A 19,941-nucleotide genomic window follows, 5' to 3' on the forward strand; every position below is an offset into this window, starting at 1 on the left:
AATGTGCACAATATTAATGTTTCAATATTAAATATTTTAAGTACTAGAAAAAAGGAAGAAAGGAAGGAAGGAGGAGAAAGGCAGAGAGTGAAAAGGGAGGCACAAAAATGAGAAAATATCAAGAAACTGTGGAGACCGAAATGGATATTTGGTGCCCTCTGCTGTTGTTTTGCTGTTACTTAACCTTAAGAGTTAGGATAATACAAGTGAGTTTCATCAGAGAATCCATTTATGTTGGAATTAGACAATATATACTATTATTCATCTTAAATATTTTATTTTAGACAGGATAAGACTTCATGAGTAGGTGTGAATGACAATATAGTCATGGACTTCATGATATTTGACTTTTCATGTGTTTTCATTAATAAGTATGTTAATAAGCATAGAGATATTTGACTGAGGTTTTAAGGTTTGATATTACATTACAATTTAATATGATATAAATAAAATATAAATCACTTAATTACAGTAAGTTGTAACCATTAAGTATAAATGTTTCGGTCATGCCTTTGATAAAATATCTTTTAAAGATATTTCTGTAGACCATGTCTTACTGGATAATGCCTAAATAATAATATCCAAATAGTATTAATATATTAAGAGGTTAGAAGATCAATATATTAAGAGCTTCCACAACAGCAGTACAAAAGAGATTGATTTTCAACTCTTCCCAAAGGGCCAAGTTACCAAAGTAACAAGACCAGGAGTGTTCCTCCATTGTACAGACCTTTACAAGACTCAGTTAGCTTCCCTAGCATCAATCCTTCTATCTTCCAAATAAAGACTGCCTACCTCAATGAAGTGTTGCAGACAGTGAACAGATAACACAAGCAGTATTCCTTTCACTGGTAAGACAGAGATAACAAAACCCTGCTCATTTCATCTCAAATGAATGTATCAAAGATACATGTGAACATAGTTTAATACCAAGTGAAGGAAAGAAAATGCAAAAGTCCAAGGAGCTCCTAGTATAACACACCCTTCTAGATATGCTGAAACCCTTAACACACCTGTAAATGAATGGAAACAAGGTGAGATTCTGGGAGACTCCACTCAGTAAGAACAAGGATAAGACTGATAATGAGAAAATGAAAAGAAGAAAAAAAACACTGCCCTAATCGACCCTGGGTCACTGTGATGAACAACCCCTAATTTCAGAAATGTTCACGCTCGTGTAGATTCTAAGCTATTTTGAACCCTCTTCTCTCATCACTGTCCAACTTGGCCCACATCTCGCTATCGTCTCCACACAGTGGCCATGCCCACCTGCATCTGCACAGGCTGCTCCCTTTGCCTGGGATGTTCTTCCCCACTGTCCTCCTAACGTCAAGCCTCTCTCTTCTGAAAAGCCTTCCCAACAACCCTTCAGGTCAGTTTGGCTCCTTGGGGTTCTCTCTCACTTGGTTCATGCCTTAGGTAGTAAAAGGCTCAACACAATGAACTGCACGCTTTTCTCCCACATCAGAGCAGGAACTCCCTAATGCCAGGGCCCACTGGGTGTGGGTGTAACTGATGCCCTCTCCAGCTGGTTGTAGCTTGGGGCCTAGCTTACAGTATGCACTCAATATGTGCTGAATGCGTGAATCAATCAATCAAGAGTATTAAACTACATATGTTGAACTATTGTGATGAATGTTTTCAAATCTGTTATCCGATTTAACTTCATTGCAACCCTATTATACCAATTTTAAAACTAAAACCAAGTTGAAGGTAAGAGATAAGTCAGTCAGTCACCTGAGGTCACACAGCAAGTCAATGGTGACAGTACAGGAGGAAGTCAGGTTCCTCCTCTATCTGCCTACCACTTCCTCCATGTTTTGAATAATTCTAGCTATCAAGGGACTCTCAACATTCATTCTGTAGAGATTTTAGAGAGAAGGGAGGTGGTAAAGGAAAGACTGAATCCACTCCACATTAGTGAACCCTCAAATCCTGGGTTATTTAGTGATTCAATGAACACTTTGTGCTGAGCACTGAAAATACAAGAAGCAATACGGTATGGTCCTCTGAGAAGCTCTTTGTCTGATATAGAGCAGTGGTTTTGAGCAGGGGGTAATTCTCCCCTCACTCCCAACGGACACTTGGTAACGTCTGGAGACACTTTGCTAGTGACAACTTGGAAGGGGTGCTAATAGCATCTAGTGGGTAGAGGCTAGGGATGGTGCTAAAAATACTGCAGTGCACAGGATTCCACAAGAAAAAATTATCAAGCCAAAAATGACTATAGTGTTGAGGTTGAGAAACTCTGATACAGAGAAATAGAGATGGAAACAAATACATCTACCTGCTTACATATACTGGTACAATAGAATAAGTACTAGGATAGCAATATAATCCAAGTGCCAGAGGATCAGAGAGGAAGACCCAACTGCCCCTGTCTGATCTGGCTGTATTATACTTGAAAAATTCAGGAAGCCTTTGCAGGGACAGAGGTCACAGAACTCATGCTCATGAGATGAGTAGGAGTTAGCCAGGTGAAGGGTGGCACAAGCATATAGCAAGTACTACACTTACTGAAATAGAAGTGAAGGAGACTAAAAACCAAGTAACATTACACTGTAAAAACCTAAAATCCTGGCTTATGCTGATAAATCTGTTCCCCTTTTACCAAAGTTCCCATTCTTTTTCCTACCTCATCCTTTCTACCCATGTATTTGCCTGAGAAAATATCACTTTTACTGGAGCTGATTGCTGCTTGGTGTGATTGTGATTGAGGTGTGAATGTAATCAGGAAAAATAAGTATTTTTATACAAAATAAGAGAGAGATCAGTGGAAGACATTAACAGAAAGATCTTTGGATATATTTTCCCTGTTGTAGTCAACTGACAGCATCATATAGAATTCCAGTCACAACCACTATGTACCAATTATACTTCCTATACTTGGACAATGCAGTAAACTGTCTCCCTGAGATAACTGACAAATATATTTCTATTCAAGGTTAATTTTAGGGCCTGCAATACCATTTCATATAAATCATCTTATGAGATTCACACTGGAAAAAATGTTTAAACCTTGAAATCATTGTCCCTGACTCACACCCTTGCTGGCCAACCATTGTCCTAGGAAAGTTCAGCATCCGTATAGGTCAGTGATTTTCAACTTATGGTCTGCAGTTGTTGGAGGTCAAGGGGCTTCTTTATGGGATGTAAAAGGATTCAAAGTAGGAGGGCAAATGACACAATGTTAAGCATAGAGTCATTTAGTAAAGTGAGTTACTAAGGTTACTTTTGCTAATTATGCTACAAGTGCTATTTTTGTATTTTGCTATTTACAACCTTAAATTAGCATGTGACTAGTTTTCTAGAACAGGTGTCCCCAACTTACTGGCCAAGAACTGGTACTGGTCCACAGGTCCATGGCTTGTTAAGAACGGGGTCCTACAGCAGGAGCTGAGCGGCGGGCAAGCAAGCATTACCTACCACCTGAGCTCCACCTCCTGTCATATCAGCACCAGCATTAGCTTCTCATAGGTGTGAAAACCCTATTGTGAACTGTGTATGCAAGGGATTTACGGTGTGCGCTCCTTATGAGACTCTAACGCCAGTTTCATCCCGAAACCGTCTACCTCAGGCCAGGCCATGGAAAAACTGTCTTCCACGAAACCAGTCCCTGGTGCCAAAAAGGTTGGGGCCTGCTGTTCTGGAGACTTTCAGCATTCTAATTAGATGTCATACTATTATGAACTGTAGAGTAATGGTACAAAAATTTTACTGCATATGAACACTGGACAGTCTCACATAAGGGATGCCTTGATATATTATCTTGCTTTCAAATTGCAAATTCCTATTAAATTCATCATTTAGTTTAGGGATTTTTACTTGCATCAACAATATTTTAAACTATAATTTTCCGAAACACATTCATAAGGCATGTATGAATCCTATTGTTAAGTCATAACTTAATCCCTACTCCCAAATTAGCCTGTTAGATGGCACTGTATTCTTATCACAAGGCTCTTTATCCAGTGGGAGGAGAAAAGACCAGGAAAGTGCACCACCAAATACTAAAAGCCATAGTGACTTTCACAACTTCCCCTCCACTCAACCTCAGCCAGCCACTCTCACGGCCATGCACACTGGGTCATGTCCTTACCTGAGAAATCTTAAATGCTAATATCACCACTCTGGCCACACCTTCTAGAGTTCCAGATCTTCCCCTCATCTGCTCTTCAGCCTCTTGGAGCACAAACTGCTGTAACCTGTAGGTGGGAACCATCTGGGAACCTTTGAAACCTTCCACGCAAAGGTTTCACCCCATACCAATTAAATCAGAAAATCCTCGTGTAGGGGCCAGGTGCCAGTAGTCTCTAAAGAGCCCCAGGTGATTTCAGGTGCAGCATGGTTTGGGAACCACTATCATGGGGCATTCAGGCCCTGGATTCCACAATTTCATCCCCATCAGCCCCTTCTTCCCCTTCCCTGCCTGTCCAACCACAGTCGGTCCTAGCAATCAGTCTTTCACAACCACCCTCCATTCCCTTTTACGTCTGCATTTCAAATACAAATTCAGTGAATCCCTACACTTGCTCTTAGACCCCTCCTTCCCTAATCTCTACCACTCTCATCAGGTCCCCTACTCAGGATCACTCCCTTCCTCCCCACAGACAATCTTACCTCCAACTTCTGGGAGAAATGGAAGGCTTTAGGAATATTCTCTCCTCAATCCCCATCCACTGTCCACAGAAACATATACCCATCCGGACACCCAGCCTGTGCTCTTTCCCTTCAGTTTCAGAAATAAGGTTTTCCTCCTCCACATCAAAGCCAACTGCCTTCCTTCCCTTTACCTTTGAAATCACCCACTCTCTCATACCCTGGGGAACCTAGCTTCATCAATTATCAATTCCTCCCTATCCTGATCGAGAACGTTCCTCTCACTACTTGATCATCATCCGCAGCCCACAAATACTCTCAGCTGTCTTCAAAACTGCATCTCCCTCTAGCTACTCTCTTTCCTTCTCATACACACCTTTCAAAAGTATTATACACTTGTTACTATTTCTATTTCCACACTTTCCTTTCACTCCTTAACCCTCCACAGTGAACCTTCTGCTCCCAACATCCTGGGAAGACAGTTCTTAAAAAGAATACTAATGACTTCATTGACAAACACATTTCGATCCTTCTAATACCCAACATCTACTGCATTTGACACAAGTGATTACTCTCTACTCTGCCTGAAATTCTTGATTCCCTCTGTTTACAGGTTAGCCCATTCTCCTGGCTCTCCTCACATGCCTCACACCACTCCTTCTCTAAATCGTTTCCTTTTCCTCCTCCCTTAAGGTTAGTAAGCCCAGAGTCTAGCTCTGAATGATCTCCTCCACTTCCACAGTATTAAGAACCATCTTTTGGATGTCTCATCACCACAGCCCTGCCTCAAGTTTCACTCTCTTAAAGGTCTTGCAGACATCACAACATAGATGTCCCATAAGAACCTCATACTCACCATGAACAAAGCAACTCCTCATCATCCCGGACAAAACCTGCTCTTACATTCGATATCACACGTGATAGAGCTATTTTCTATTCTATCACCCAATCAGAAAACCTGTGAGCCAACCTTCCTTACCACCCATACCTAAGCAATCATGAAGTCTCGCCAAATCTAACTCACAAATAGCTCTTGAATTTAAACTCTCCTCCCTATTACCTATTATCTGTTTTACATACTAGCTTTCATATATAATTCCTTTAGAGAGTAGGATTACGAAGCTAATTTTTTTTAAAGTTTGAAAGCCACTGAGATAAACGATAAAGCTTAAGCACCTTCACATGGTGCTTCAATGGACTCGCCTCATTTCCCACCACACCTGTCTCCCCGCACGTGGTATTGCCTACTTCCCACTTTGCTTGGGCCACCTAATCCTCCCGAAACACACCGCAACCCATCTGCTACCATCATCTGAATATATCTACTCATCCTTGAATGTCTCTTCCTCCAAGAAGCCAGTCCTAATCAACTCAAGCTAAGACAGGCTTCCGCAATACTTTCTGCATGTCTCAGCCATCCTTGCTACTTTATTCAATTGTATTTATCTGAGTGTATTTTCTGAAGGTAAATACGTCTTACTTATTTGGTTCCCCAGGACCTAACACAGTACCTAGTAGTCAGTAAGTGTTTAACTGAACTTGACTCATTCAATTATTTTCTAACAGAGGCTTTAAAATTCAAGAAGTTTAAAAAACTTCTATATGGTCTCATAAAGAGCAGATTTTCAAACATATTAGAAGAGAATAAATTATTTCATCTCCCAAAATACTAAATTATTAGCATTTTGCCATAAATATGTATATTTTTATAAATTACTTCACAATACCGTTGAGTTCCCCAATAAGAGTTAAATATAAAGTATTATACACAAGGGCTAGAAAGATCTGGCTGCTGAAAAGTCCCAGGGTTTAATCCACCTAGCACTCCCTATTCTCTCAGCATTCTACTATTTGATTTATGATGTGAGATAGTAAAAGAAATTTCTCCTCAGCTGTGTCTAACATACATTCCACAATAATCTATATTTCTTCTTAATATAGTGTATTTTTGTTAATGTATTTGCAAGGAAAAACAAAACTGTTCTGAATTTAAAACCATCATAGAACAAGACTGCTTCCCCTTGGCTCAGAATATGATGAATTATATTTAGTATGAACTATGAATCCCATTCATAAATCCATTGAACACCTATTATATGTAAGGCACAGGGTCAATAAGGCACTAGAACCACAGGGTCTATTAGGCTTCAGGAAGGGTTGTTCCGTTGTATATGTCATTATTTGATGGTATTATGAAATCACCACAATAAATCCAGTCATGTCTAATTCAAGGATCCTTAAAAAGGGAAAAGAGCCAAAAATCCTGTAATCATCAGAAACTTAGCAAATATGAATTAAATATTTAGTTAGGTTTGAGAATTTAGTTTTGTTCCTTAATGTAATGGTTGAGAGTGCATTCATAGTAACCTAAAACTCATTTCCTTCAAACTGGAGAAGACTTGGTGGAAAGGTACCCTGAGTTGGAAATTTTCAAAGTATCCATCCCAAACTCTCTGAAATATACACACATGATGCACACATACATTTACACATAAAGGAGCACATGCACTCACAACCTACATATAGTGTAATTTTCTATGTGTGTGAGTCCTATGACAGTGGACTTTAATGGAGAACTTGGAGCAGATGTCAGATTTGTGGGAGCAGGAAGGGCTGATTAAATACAAAAAGATCAATCATAAGGTATTATCTGGGGGAAAGATCATAAACTAGAAGAGTGGCAGAGGCAGAGAGAAGACTGCTTTCAGAAGGAGATAAAAATGACAAAAGTTCGTTTTGGATTTGTTTTCAAGAGAAGATGATTCGATAACATTTAGGATTTGTAATATAGATAATGGGACAAACAGTGATGACAGTTACTAGGACAGAAAAAGTATTGGCAAACTTTTTCTGTAAAGAGTCACATAGCAAATACTTTAAACTTTGAGGGCCACAAAGCTTTATGTCACATATTCTTAAGAATCCTTTTAAAATATAAAAATCATTCATAGCTCAAGGGCCCTATTGACCTGTAAGCCACAGTTTGCACCACTAGGTAGTAGAAAATAATGAGAAATGGAATGTTCTATGGGACATGATTTTGAGTTCAATCTTAGACATGTTGGCTTTAAAGTACCTTGGATAAAGCAGAGATCAAGCAAGCAATAGGACCATCACTGGGAATACAGAAAGCAACAGAGCTTTTGAAAGTCTTGTGGGGCTAAAGAGAAAATTGAATATTCAAGGGACCAAAATCCTAGTGAGAAGGGAGGGAAAGAAAACAGAAGCTGACACAGGGCCATTCACGTCAAATGCCAAATACTGAAGTTGTGTAGGGAGACTAAGAATGTCTCTAGAAAGCAAAATGGAGTTTTTGGCAGGGTTGTCATGCTAAGAAGATAAGAAATAGGATTCAGAACTCAACAAGCAAAAGAACCCTGTTAAATACTCTGGGCTCTCTGTTGGAAGCCCTGGAAGGACTAGAGAAGTAGAAGCAAAATCACAGATAGGCAGAGATTTAAAACACTGCAACCTAGCCTTGACTCAGGTTAGTCCCGGATTATATTAAGTTGGTCAGCCTTTATTCCATCTGAACAGCAGAGAAAGGGTGAGCCCCCTCTAGAAGAGGATATCATTTGAACAAGCTACTTCTTTTATCTACAATGTCTGGTATTTAACAAAAAATTACTACACATGCCAAGAGATTACAACATATAACTGAAATTACAGGCAATTAAAAGAGAGTCACCAGTGATACAGATATTAGAGTTGGCAGATAAAGATTTTAAGATAATTAGGATTAATATGTTCAAGAAAATATAGAAAATGATGGAAAAGATAAAAAGATAAAGAATTTCAGCAGATAACTGAAATCTATTTTTAAAAAAGGATCAAGTAGGTAGCCTAGAAATACAGTAATAATAATTAAAAGTAGTAACTCAGTAAAGGAGTTTGTGGAAAGACAGAGCAGAAAACAGTCCTATGGAACACAGAAAATATATACATTGAAACACAGAGGGAGAAAAAGATTACAAAATACAGAGAAGAACATGAGACCTACAAAAAAAAATTTTTTAAAAACTGGCAAAGGAGGCATTCTAATTTACATGTAATTGGAGTTTCTGAAAGAGAGGTAAGAAAGTAGCATCTGAAAAGATAATGGCCTCAAGAACTTTCCTGCACTAGTGAAAGACACAAACCTACAGATTCAAAAAGCTCTGGCAACTCCAAGCAGTATAAATACAAGAAAAAACAATCACATCTAGGTATGTCATATTTAAACTGCTAAAAAACAAGGGAAAAATAGAAAACCTTAAAAGCAATGGGGGGATCCAAAGGAATAACAATAAGAATGATAGCTTATTTCCCCCTCCCCCCCAAAAAAAAGATGGAAATGAGAAGATAATGAAATCTTTACAGTGCAAAAGACCACCAACCTAAAAATCTATAATCAGCAAACATATCCTTCAAAAACAGAGAACATTTTCAGACAATCAAAAACTGAGAAAATTCAATGCCAGTAAACTTGTACTAAAAGAAATGAGTAGTTCTTTAGAGGAAGAAAATGATCTTAGATGAAAACATGAAAATGTAAAGTACAAAAAGAACAGAGTTTAAATATAAGAATATTAAATAATATTGACTGAACAAAACAATAATAATGTCTAGTGGAATTTAAAGTATATGTAAAGTTACAATGCATGGCAACTAAAATGTAAAAAGAAGGGGGGGCAAATGGAGTTGTAGTGTTCTAAGGCTCTAGCACCAGCAGAGAAATTCTAATAGGAATAATTTGTTTTAGACTGTAGTAAGTCAAAGATGTACTTACAATCTCTAGGGCAAAAACTAAAAGAATACTAACATAATCTATAGCTAACAAGTATAAGAAGGGGAAAGTAAAATTTAAATATATTTGCTGAATCTGAAAGAGGCCAAGAAAAAATAAAAATAAACATAAAAACAGTGAAACGGAACTCAAATGTTAAGATGGTAGATCTAAACACTACTATATCAGTTTTCAGAGAAAAACAGAGACAGAGTAGCAGGGATTAGCAGTGGCCATAATAGTCAAGAGAAGGGCAAAGAGATAAAAGGTTTATAAAGAAGCAATTTAGAAAAAAAAAATCCAGCAGTCTAGGAAACTTGGAAAGGAAGTAAATGTGGATAATATTTTATCAACAGATAAATCTAGAACGCATTATTATAACCAATGTTTGCACTGAGTTACCAAAAAAGAGTTAACATTCAATACATCTTAATTAAAAGATAGGAATCATAATTTAACTATTCAAAAAGTTAAAAAACACATTTTGCAAAAAAAAAAAAAAAAAAAAAAGGATTTTATGCTATCTAAACGATCTGGACATTTCAGAGAATCCACAAAGTCCATATTTTAATATGCCAAATCATGGAGGAGAAATTCCCTGATTGCTATTCTTAGCTTATAAGTGCCAGGATTCAGAAAGCAATCAAAATTATGAGTGTAACTATTATGATACCCAAACGTTATTCTTTCGGAGTATCATCTCTGTTATTATGTGAGAGACTGACAATAATTTTTTTGTTTGTTTTTGTTTGAGACAGGGTCTCGCTCTGTCACCCAGGCTATAGTGCTGTGGCATGATCTCAGCTCAATGCAGCCTCAACCTCCTGGGCTCAAGCAATCCTCCCACCCCAGCCCCCAGAGCAGCTGGGACCACAGGTGTGTGCCACTAAGCCTGGCTAATTTTTGTAGAGGCAGGGTTTCACCATTGCCCAGGCTGGTCTCCAACTCCTGAGTTCAAACAATCCGCCTACCTTGGCCTCCCAGTGTGCTAGGATGACAGGCATGAGCCACTGTGCCTGGCCAAGTTTTAAATATCTCTATATCATATAATCACCAAAGCTAATAATAAGCATGTTAGAAGATAATGATTATTTTATTACTGGAATAATATTACTTCTAGTATCTCTCCAGAATGGAAGAGGACAAACGTTTCCTTTATTTGACTGAGAAAATGTATTTCCCCTCTTATAGTCACAGGCATTTACTCCTTTGTTTTCTTAAGACTGGACAGCTTAGCTAAGGCTCCTTTATTTATTAGGGACTAGACAACAATTGGCATAATTTAAAATTTTGTCCTAACAACCACTGAGGACAAACAAAACTTACATACTTATGAATATATAATAATTAATATATTATCAACATACTCATATTTTCTATTAAAATATTCATTAAAGTTTTGGGACAGAATGTTAAACAAATTTAATTGATTCTTCAAAGGTCATACATATCATAAGAATTCTTCTAAGGACAAAAACAGTTCACTAAACAAGGCCTGGTATCCTGTACACAACGTCATTTGGCTTGTCCTTGTCTGTATCTTACAGTGCCCTTTTCACAGTGAATCATAAAGTCAATTCAATCAGTATAAATTTTTTTAGAGTGAATTTTGCAAGCAAAGAACACAGACTATGTTCTTAGTAGGTTATATTTGACTTCTAAAAAAATTATCTTGCCTCGTTACACAGAATACAAAGCTACTGACCTTTGCAAATATAGCCCATTCATTTTTTTCAGGCTTTTGACTAATTAGACAACATGAGAGAAATGTAAGGTAAAAGATAAATCATCCTGGTCATTTTTCCACTTCCTCAACCTCATCATTTTCCCCTATAAATAAGGTGATTCTGATTGGCACAACAATGCTCAAGATGTAAAGCTGCAGAACAGAAAATTACACACAGTAAGATGAAGAAATTAATTTCATGGCAGTAATGGTTTTCTAGCTTCACTAATAAAATCCCTTTAGCCCAAGATCTCTTTACAAAGAAGCATATATGTGGCAAATGCTTTATGAGAAAAACATGTCAGAAACATCATCTGATATGCTCAGACCATCTTCTAAATATACGCATGTATGCATTCACCAAATATCATCATGTGCAATCTATAAATGACTGGTTATCTATATTTTACAAATCTTCTAACTCCTAATCCACTCAACTGCTTATGCTGGGTGGTGTTGGGATTTAAAAAAAAAAAAAAGAGAAAAAAAGATGGCTCTACCTCCAAAGAATTATAAGCATCTCTTTCTTCCTTTTAACAGAAATCACAGCCTACTTTCACTCTCTTCCACTGAAAATGACTTGGTACATTCACCTTCCTCTCTTCATTAATTTTTTTTTATTGTACTTTAAGTTTTGGGGTACATGTGCACAATGTGCAGGTTTGTTACATATGTATCCATGTGCCATGTTGGTGTGCTGCACCCATTAACTTGTCATTTAGCATTAGGTGTATCTCCTAATGCTATCCCTCCCCCCTCCCCCCACCCCACAACAGTCCTGGAGTGTGATGTTCCCCTTCCTGTGTCCATGTGTTCTCATTGTTCAATTCACACCTATGAGTGAGAGCGTGCGGTGTTTGGTTTTTTGTCCTTGCGATAGTTTACTGAGACTGGAAATCATCTTCCTCTCTTCAATCATTACCAATCGCAAGGAAACAATTTCCAGTAAGGGTAAACTCTCCAGCTCTGTTCTTAACACCATGTCCTCCTGCATTGTCCCACCCATTATCCTCCCACCAACACAAATGCTCACTGATCTCCTAAACAGAGTATAAACCCAGATCTTAAATCCCTAGCCACTGAAGCTACTACCCTCCTCTTTTTCCATCAAAAGCTAATTTCTTCCACACTCTTTACCTCCACTTCTTATACTCAGCTCACTGTACCCTGATTTCTGACCAAACCAACTCTACCAAAACAGCTCTCTTAATAATCACCAATGGCTTTCCTAATTACTTAACCTACACACCCCAATTCTTAATGTTATTTCATTTCTCTGAAAAACTGTAGACCTTTTACTTTTGTTTTCAACTGTATGTGTGATCCAGAATCTGCTTGTATGATTTCTCTTTCTGTGCTTCTCACTGGCTCATCTTCATCTTCCTGATATCTAAACAGGCATCTGTCTTCAAATTTCTTCCATTTCCATATGCTGTCCCTCAATAATATCATATGAAGATGTGGCTTAAAAAGAATTTCTTAAAGGATAACTTTACAAACAACTCTCAATTTCTACCCTGTAATTCTATACCAAGATTTTGCAATCATTACCAGTAGTCAAAATGTACTACGTATAATTCATTCATTTTTCTCATTCATTAATCCATTCAACAAATAGTCATATTTTTAAAAAGAGTCAGTTGGCTAGAACTGGAATAATCAAGGATTGAAGAATAAAATTAAATGAGGGAAGCATATGTCTGATCACATAGAGTTTCAGAGGCAACTGTAAAAAGTTTGAATTTTGTTTTAAAGATGACAGGAGGCCAATGGAAGTTACCTGCCCAAGGTCACCCACGGCCAGCAAGTTACAGAAACATAATTTGAATACAGACATGTCTGTCACCAGAACCCAGGCTCTTAACCACTCTTTTGAACTGCTTTTATAAAAATAAAGCAAAAATCATTCCACCAGAGAACTATACTTACAATCTTGATATTAACAATGCTATCTTCTGATGTAGGGGTTGGCAAACCATGACCCATGGGCCAAATCCAACTCACCACCTGCTTCTGTAAATAGTTTTATTGGAAAGCAGCCATGCTCATTTGTTCACATATTGTCTATGCCTGCTTTCACACTATAAAGCAAAGTTAAGTCACTGTGACAGAGACAGCACACAAAGCCTAAAGTATTTACTATCTAGCCCTTTATAGAAAGAGTTTGTCAATCCTTGTTCCATCCAACTGTCTTTAGGTGCATCAGATGCTAATTGGGGACAATAAGAACCACCTCACCTATTTGCAGTGACAATTCATGAAAAGAGCATATCTGAAAAAAATCAAATGATAGCAGGCACCCAAAAATGTGAACTGCAGTCTAAGTCAGGCTCTACACTCCAGCATCTATTTAGGAAAAAAATAATACCGTCTCTATTTTATCTCACCATCATGTCACTTATTTCTCAAAGGTATTTTGCTGACTTGCACAAACCCCCAACTCCTAACACTACCGACAAGATGCACGTCTCCGATTACAATCATCCTCAAAGCCTATTCCATGGCCTGTACATTCCTGTTAATAGCACTGCCATTCTCCCTTCAGCCAGGTTTTGGTTTCTGAAATAATCTTGAACATCAAACTCTTCAAGACCAGAGTGAAGTCCTATTTATTCAGCTTATGCAACAGCTTCCTAACCATCCCCTCTTCCACATTTCCAGGGCCTAATCCTATTTCCAGTCCCCATGACCTCTCACTTTATCATTCCAGTAACCTCACAATTCATTTCCCAAATCAATATTTGTAAGTGTCTTACATTAAAATGTTAGATATGACAAAATATTTCTTAAGCAATCAAAAATATCCTTTTAAAAGTATTCAGCATCATGTCAGCACCCATTAAATTACATCCTCAGCTTTGCATTCAAGTTCTTCTACAACACAATTCTAATAGACACCTCAAACTAACTTCCTACTAAATTTCTTGAGCAATTACCATTTTTCACTAGTACATACCATACTCTATGTGTAGTTATACTACAATGCAATATAGTTATACTACATTGAGTATTGGAAATAAAAAGATGAAAAACTGAATTGCTGTCCTGAAGAAGTTTAAAATCTAGTAGGGAAGACAAATATAAAGAACAAAAAATACCCCATACAAAGGGAAAAATGTTTTGGGTAATGTATGAACAAAAAAAATGTGAGCATAAAAAGAATGTAAGAACTAACTCTGCCAAAATGTGTGGAGGGGCTAAGGGTTGGTAATGGCTTCACTGTCCTGAGGAAGAGTGAGATTAAAAAAGCAAGGGTAGGGAAGGGAAAAGAGAGATAGGATAGAGGATGCAGGATTCCTGCTATTTCAAGCTTTTTTTTCTCAAAAGCAGTGGTTTTAAACCAGGGGCAATTGTTGCCTCTTAAGGGAAATTTGACAACATCTAAAGACATCTGATTGTCACAACTGGAAAGAGGAGGCTACTACCAGCACGATGTGATGTAGGTAGAAGAGAGAAATGATGCTCAACATCCTACTATATAGACTATAGTCCTCCAACAACAAAGAATTACCCATCCCAAAATGTCAGTCTGTCACAAATGAGCTATCATGGTCTACAGTCAAAAGGAACAGGAATAAAGGAGATGATTTTAAGATAAGTCCAGGATGGGTTAGAACACTGATAATACAGAGAAGGCAAGGAAGGAGAATGAGTTATATCTACACAACTTCACTCACCAAAACCAAAGGAAGAATGCAAAACTGAGCAAAACTTCGTTTTGCAAAGGAAGAATGCAAGTGACTAATGAATGCTCCACATCTAAAGGTTCATGAACGCAGACAGCCTTGAGGCTGCAATGCAGGGGTCTTAAGATAATCAGTTATGAGGGAATGGCAAAGACAAGGGCAAAAAAGTGAAAGAAAAGGCTCTCTGCACTTTCTGTTCCACATCATCCAATTCAACACATAGTTATTGCACAGCAGCTGCTGCTAGATGTCATGGAAAAGCACAGAGATAAATAAGTCAAAAATCCCTGCTCTCAAAAAGACTGAATTTCAGTAGGGAGAATTAGATAAATATATAAGTTATCATAATATAAAGAAAAAAATACAAGTCATAAGAGAAATGCAAAGGGTTTCAAATACACACAATCTTGCAAAAGACTCATTGCACAGCAATAAAGTATAATTTTACTTAATACCCTCTTGATCTTCTAGTGTGAAAAAAAAAATCACATGCTAGTAAATTCTCCATCTTTGTAAAGTTTTGAATGTCCAATATAATTAACATAATTAGCAAAATAAAATATCTGTTTACTTCCATATAGCCCTGATTGCTAAGACTATGCTACCAAGACAAAAAGCAGCACTTTCTATAGAGTATCCCAATACAGGCTTCACTTTCCATTGAAAGACTCATGTAAAAAATTAGATCCAATATCCTAGAGTAAGTCCTATACCATTGAGAAGCTCTTAGTTGTTTGTTTTTTAACTTTGGGTGGGTTTATTTCTCCTGAGGTTAGAAAGCTATCCAGAGGACAGCTCTTTAAATATTCCCAACAGAAGGAGCCTCAAACTCAACATGAGAAAATAGTTAGAGAAATCCCTAATGGTCCAGCCAACATACATTTTTCATAAAGTGATTATCCTCCTGCAGCCTCAGCTTCCTAAGCCTTTTTCCTCCCTTCTATAATTGTTTTCCTTGTAGGCCAGGCAACAATTACCACTGCTACAAGACTAAGGAGGTTCACAAGCAATATATTTTACAATATGTAAGTGTAGTGTCTCTGATATCTGGTGCTTTTATCACTAATTGCACTATAAAATACGCTATTAAAAGAGGGACAAACAAGATTGTAAAAATCACATAATGGACCATGACCACTTACAAAAGCCATTCATAACTGTTACTGTACCACTTATTTTTCTTTAATTTTCAAGTTATATAATTATTTTTCCAAATTTTTACTTCTAGGGGATACCATCAAGAAAAACAATATATCTGGGAGTTACACCACATGCATGCATGCTCTTAAACATATTGTTTTATAAATTTGCTCAAAATCAAATTACATATCATGTCAGAAAATGTGCTATGAACACTGAATTCCTAGAGACAGCCACATGATTCCTTGGAAGTAATTGTAGGTATGGCCAATGCATTTAAGCTGTGATTTCTTCACAAACTTTAGGGTGTGCTACTGAAAGCACGGAGGAAAAATGTAGAAGGATTTCACAGTTCCAATTGTTGAAATATACAATACAACATAGCTGATAAAACATTTATATCTTGAGGGAAGAAAGAATGATCAAAGGGTGACATTACTGCGAATTACTGGAGGATGTGGGTCAGTGGAACTGCCTACAGTATTTCATGTGTCATCAGCACACACGAACTCATGGTTAATTTTCAAGTCTGCAGATGAGCCTTTCAACACCTTCACTATTTATTCACATATCTAACCATTTAAAAAAATGAAAATCAAGGAGAGACTAAAATTAAAAGTATTTGTGCCTATTCATTAATAACTCTAATGAATATTTAGATGGAACTAGAATTTTAAGTAGTGATTCAGATGAAATACTGAGATTGTCTCTAGGTTTCATTTATCCATTACTAGAGACAAACTAGTTCTAATTATACCACACTACACAAATACCACAGACCAAACAGTGGCTAGCCTCTACAAAACTAAAGATAAGTAACCAATTCATGAATTGGGATTGGTTTTTTTAATAGGATAATCTTCTGTTAACTGAAGAAGTTAACTCATACTTTGATTATTAAGTGTCAGTAAGGAAAGTGTGTTTGAGCTTGGGTCTCAGAAAAATTTCAGTACTTCTGCAACACCATCATACATATTCTGAAACATTTTCTTAAATCTTTAAAATGGCTTAACCTTACTAAAATCAGAACCTAATTTTAAAACAAACGATACATCACAATTACAGACATCTTAATTGTATCTAAATTACTTTTTTCCCTCCTTAGGACATTAGCTAATGCTCAATCTTTCAACAGAAAGACTATCAAAAAGTAAGACAGATTATATACACTTGTTTGCCCTAATTTCAGAAACTAAAGTCACTTAATTTAGTCGGAAGAACTTTAAAATATTTAAATGGTAAGAATAATTTACTTTTTCAAAATGCCAAGTACTTGAAAAACTCAAACCATGTTGGAAAAACCTAAATGAAAATCAAAAGCTTATTTTTCAAGTGTCATTTCTCAAAAATTATTTTCTAAGATATGCCAAAGCCATGTTACTAAATGAAGTTAAATGGGGTCTACACACTTCATGAGCCCACATATAAAACTTACCTTGTCAGATGCCTCAGAAGCCAAGAGGTTAGTTGCAAGGGTTTGTAGCTTATGATGGGCCATATTTTTAAGAGCAGCAAGACTACGTCTCGTCATAGCTTGTTTTAGGTTGACTGCTGGATGACTAAGTGAATCAACAGCAGCAGGAACAGCTTCATCACAAGCGTTTAGAATCTCTACTGCTGTTATCCCCATCACACAACGATCCAATGCACCTGCGAGAAAAATATATTCACAAATATTTCATTATACTACAACATTTTGAAAAGTTTAAGTAAAGAAAAAATGGTATGAAAAATTTTTAAGTAGAAACATGTTTTATCAATGCCTCCTGGAAATTTTTTTTTGTACTTCCTTCCTCTAACAATCTTCCATGTAGTACCTACCACCTCAATGAATTCCTCTCCCACAAAGTCCCTGATGCAACTTCCCAATAAAGTCAAGTTCAGAGCTAAGATTCCGACAAGCTTCTCCAGGCTTTTCCACTCCTTCTACCTCCCAGATGGTTTTCTTGACTACTCCTGTCCCATCACACCATTACAAACATTAAAATCTACGATTTGACCTTCCTCTAAGTTGTATATCAATCTTAAACAAAAAAGTCTTACTAAAATTTGTTTTTTTCCTCCTTCAATAATTGCTGAAGCTTCTGTAAGAAACTTCCACAAAACAGAAAAAATATTATAATTTCTCCGTTTTGTCTGCAAATTCTTGACTCTTACTCTCACCACCCAGCCAAATGTTTCTTCGTATGTTTGTGGAAATTACCACTACTTCTACTTACAACTACTTTACTTATTTATTTATTTATTTTTTATTTATTTATTTTTTTTTGAGACAGAGTCTCACTCTGTCGCCCAAGCTGGAGTGCAATGGCACGATCTTGGCTCACTGCAAGCTCTGCCTCCTGGGTTCACACCATTCTCCTGCCCCAGCCTCCCGAGTAGCTGGGACTACAGGCGCCCGCCATCACGCCTGGCTAATTTTTTGTATTTTTAGCACAGACGGGGCTTCATCGTGTTAGCCAGGATGGTCTCAATCTCCTGACCTCGTGATCCGCCCACCTCAGCATCCCAAAGTGCTGGGATTACAGGTGTGAGCCACCACGCCCGGCCTACAACTACTTTAAAGCTTCTTTATTTGGCTATCCTTTCTGTTTATCTCCATCTATGCATTTCTTGTCTAAGTCAGAGCAAAAACTTCCTCCAATGCGAGCTTCACCACCTCCTTCACCCACCCACTTCAAGCTCTTAATGTTACATTTTCAATGAGTTATTCTCTGGCCATCTTATCAAATTCTCCCTTTTCTGCTTTATTTTCTCCATAACACGAACACCAGAGAACATACTATATGTTTAAAGTTTTTGTTATTTTTGACCTGCCTCTTTCCACCCAGAATGTAAACTACACAAGAGCTAGAGAGTTTCCGATGTTTTGTTCACTGTTGTATCCCTGGTACATTGAACAGTGCCCAGCACATTGGAGGCACAGAGTAACTATTTGTTGATCAAATGGAGATAGAATTAGCAGCCTCAAAACACAGAGTTCTAACAAATCTATGTGAAAAAAATAAGCCAACAAAATAATGTTTAAAGAATATGAACAATCAAGAAAAGAAATTCAAATAGGTAGTAATCATACAAAAAGATGTCAACCTCACTAATAATCAAATAAATCAAATTGAAGCAATAATGAAATACTATTTATCTCTTACCGTAAAGATATTCAGCATTCTCAAGTATGTAAGAAAACTGGTAATATACTTTTAGTACAAATAAAAATTAGTAATTTTTTTAACAAATTCTATTAAATTTAAAACTCACATTTCCTTTAACACAGGAATTCTTATTCTAAGATTATGCTAAATAATGATACCATATCCAAACATATATGTGTGTGGTTGGGTTATAATTGTCTTAATCATAATACAAAAATTTTTCAGAAAACTAAATATCTATCATTAGTAGACTGTGTCAATAAATTACGATGTATCATAATAAATAATAATGTATCATAATAAAAAATAATAAAAGGAGTACTGTGAAGTTACAAAAACAATGTTTAAAAGGAAGCTCAGCTATATATATTAACATAGAATAAAAGCCACAACATATTGTTAAATGAAAATAACAAGTTAGAGAAGAGTATTCATAGTATAAAGTGGGAGAAGGGATATTACAGTCACAGAAAAATACTCTCAATAGATGTACACTACATGGTTTACAGGGTATATTTACATGGTTGCATTAGTATAGAACTTCATATTCTTGTACATGAAGATTTGTAACATATCAATTTTTTACAAACGTATATCATATTATGTTTTCAAATATTGTGGGAAAAGATTATTTTAAGTAAATTAAAGTTAATTCAATTTTGAAAATAATATGATATTCTTTCAGATATCTTAAAGTTTCACAGGAATAAATTTAGAATTTACTGCTCTAGCTCTTAATTCTCTATTAAATGTGGTTTGTAGTTATAATGGAAAGGCTTAAGCGACTTTCCCTTATTGATATCTAAAATAAAATCACTAATCAACAAATAAGTGAGAATATACTACCTGCAAAAGCTCCAAGTAACTAATTTG

At 36.7% G+C, this 19,941-nt stretch overlaps 1 protein-coding gene across 5 annotated transcripts in view; it reads right to left on the bottom strand.

Moving 5' to 3' along the window:
* The window catches only part of WDR7 (WD repeat domain 7), a 372,747-nt gene that overhangs the window by 278,070 nt on the left and 74,736 nt on the right, over positions 1-19,941 (bottom strand). For all 5 annotated transcript variants that reach the window (XM_003264268.4, XM_003264267.4, XM_030810359.1 and 2 more), the window contains one exon: positions 17,352-17,566. In XM_003264268.4, the coding sequence (XP_003264316.2) occupies positions 17,352-17,566 (215 nt within the window). The remainder of the gene's footprint in view (positions 1-17,351; positions 17,567-19,941) is intronic.

Source organism: Nomascus leucogenys, chromosome 4 (genome assembly GCF_006542625.1).
Source record: "Nomascus leucogenys isolate Asia chromosome 4, Asia_NLE_v1, whole genome shotgun sequence".
Taxonomy (NCBI): domain Eukaryota; kingdom Metazoa; phylum Chordata; class Mammalia; order Primates; family Hylobatidae; genus Nomascus; species Nomascus leucogenys.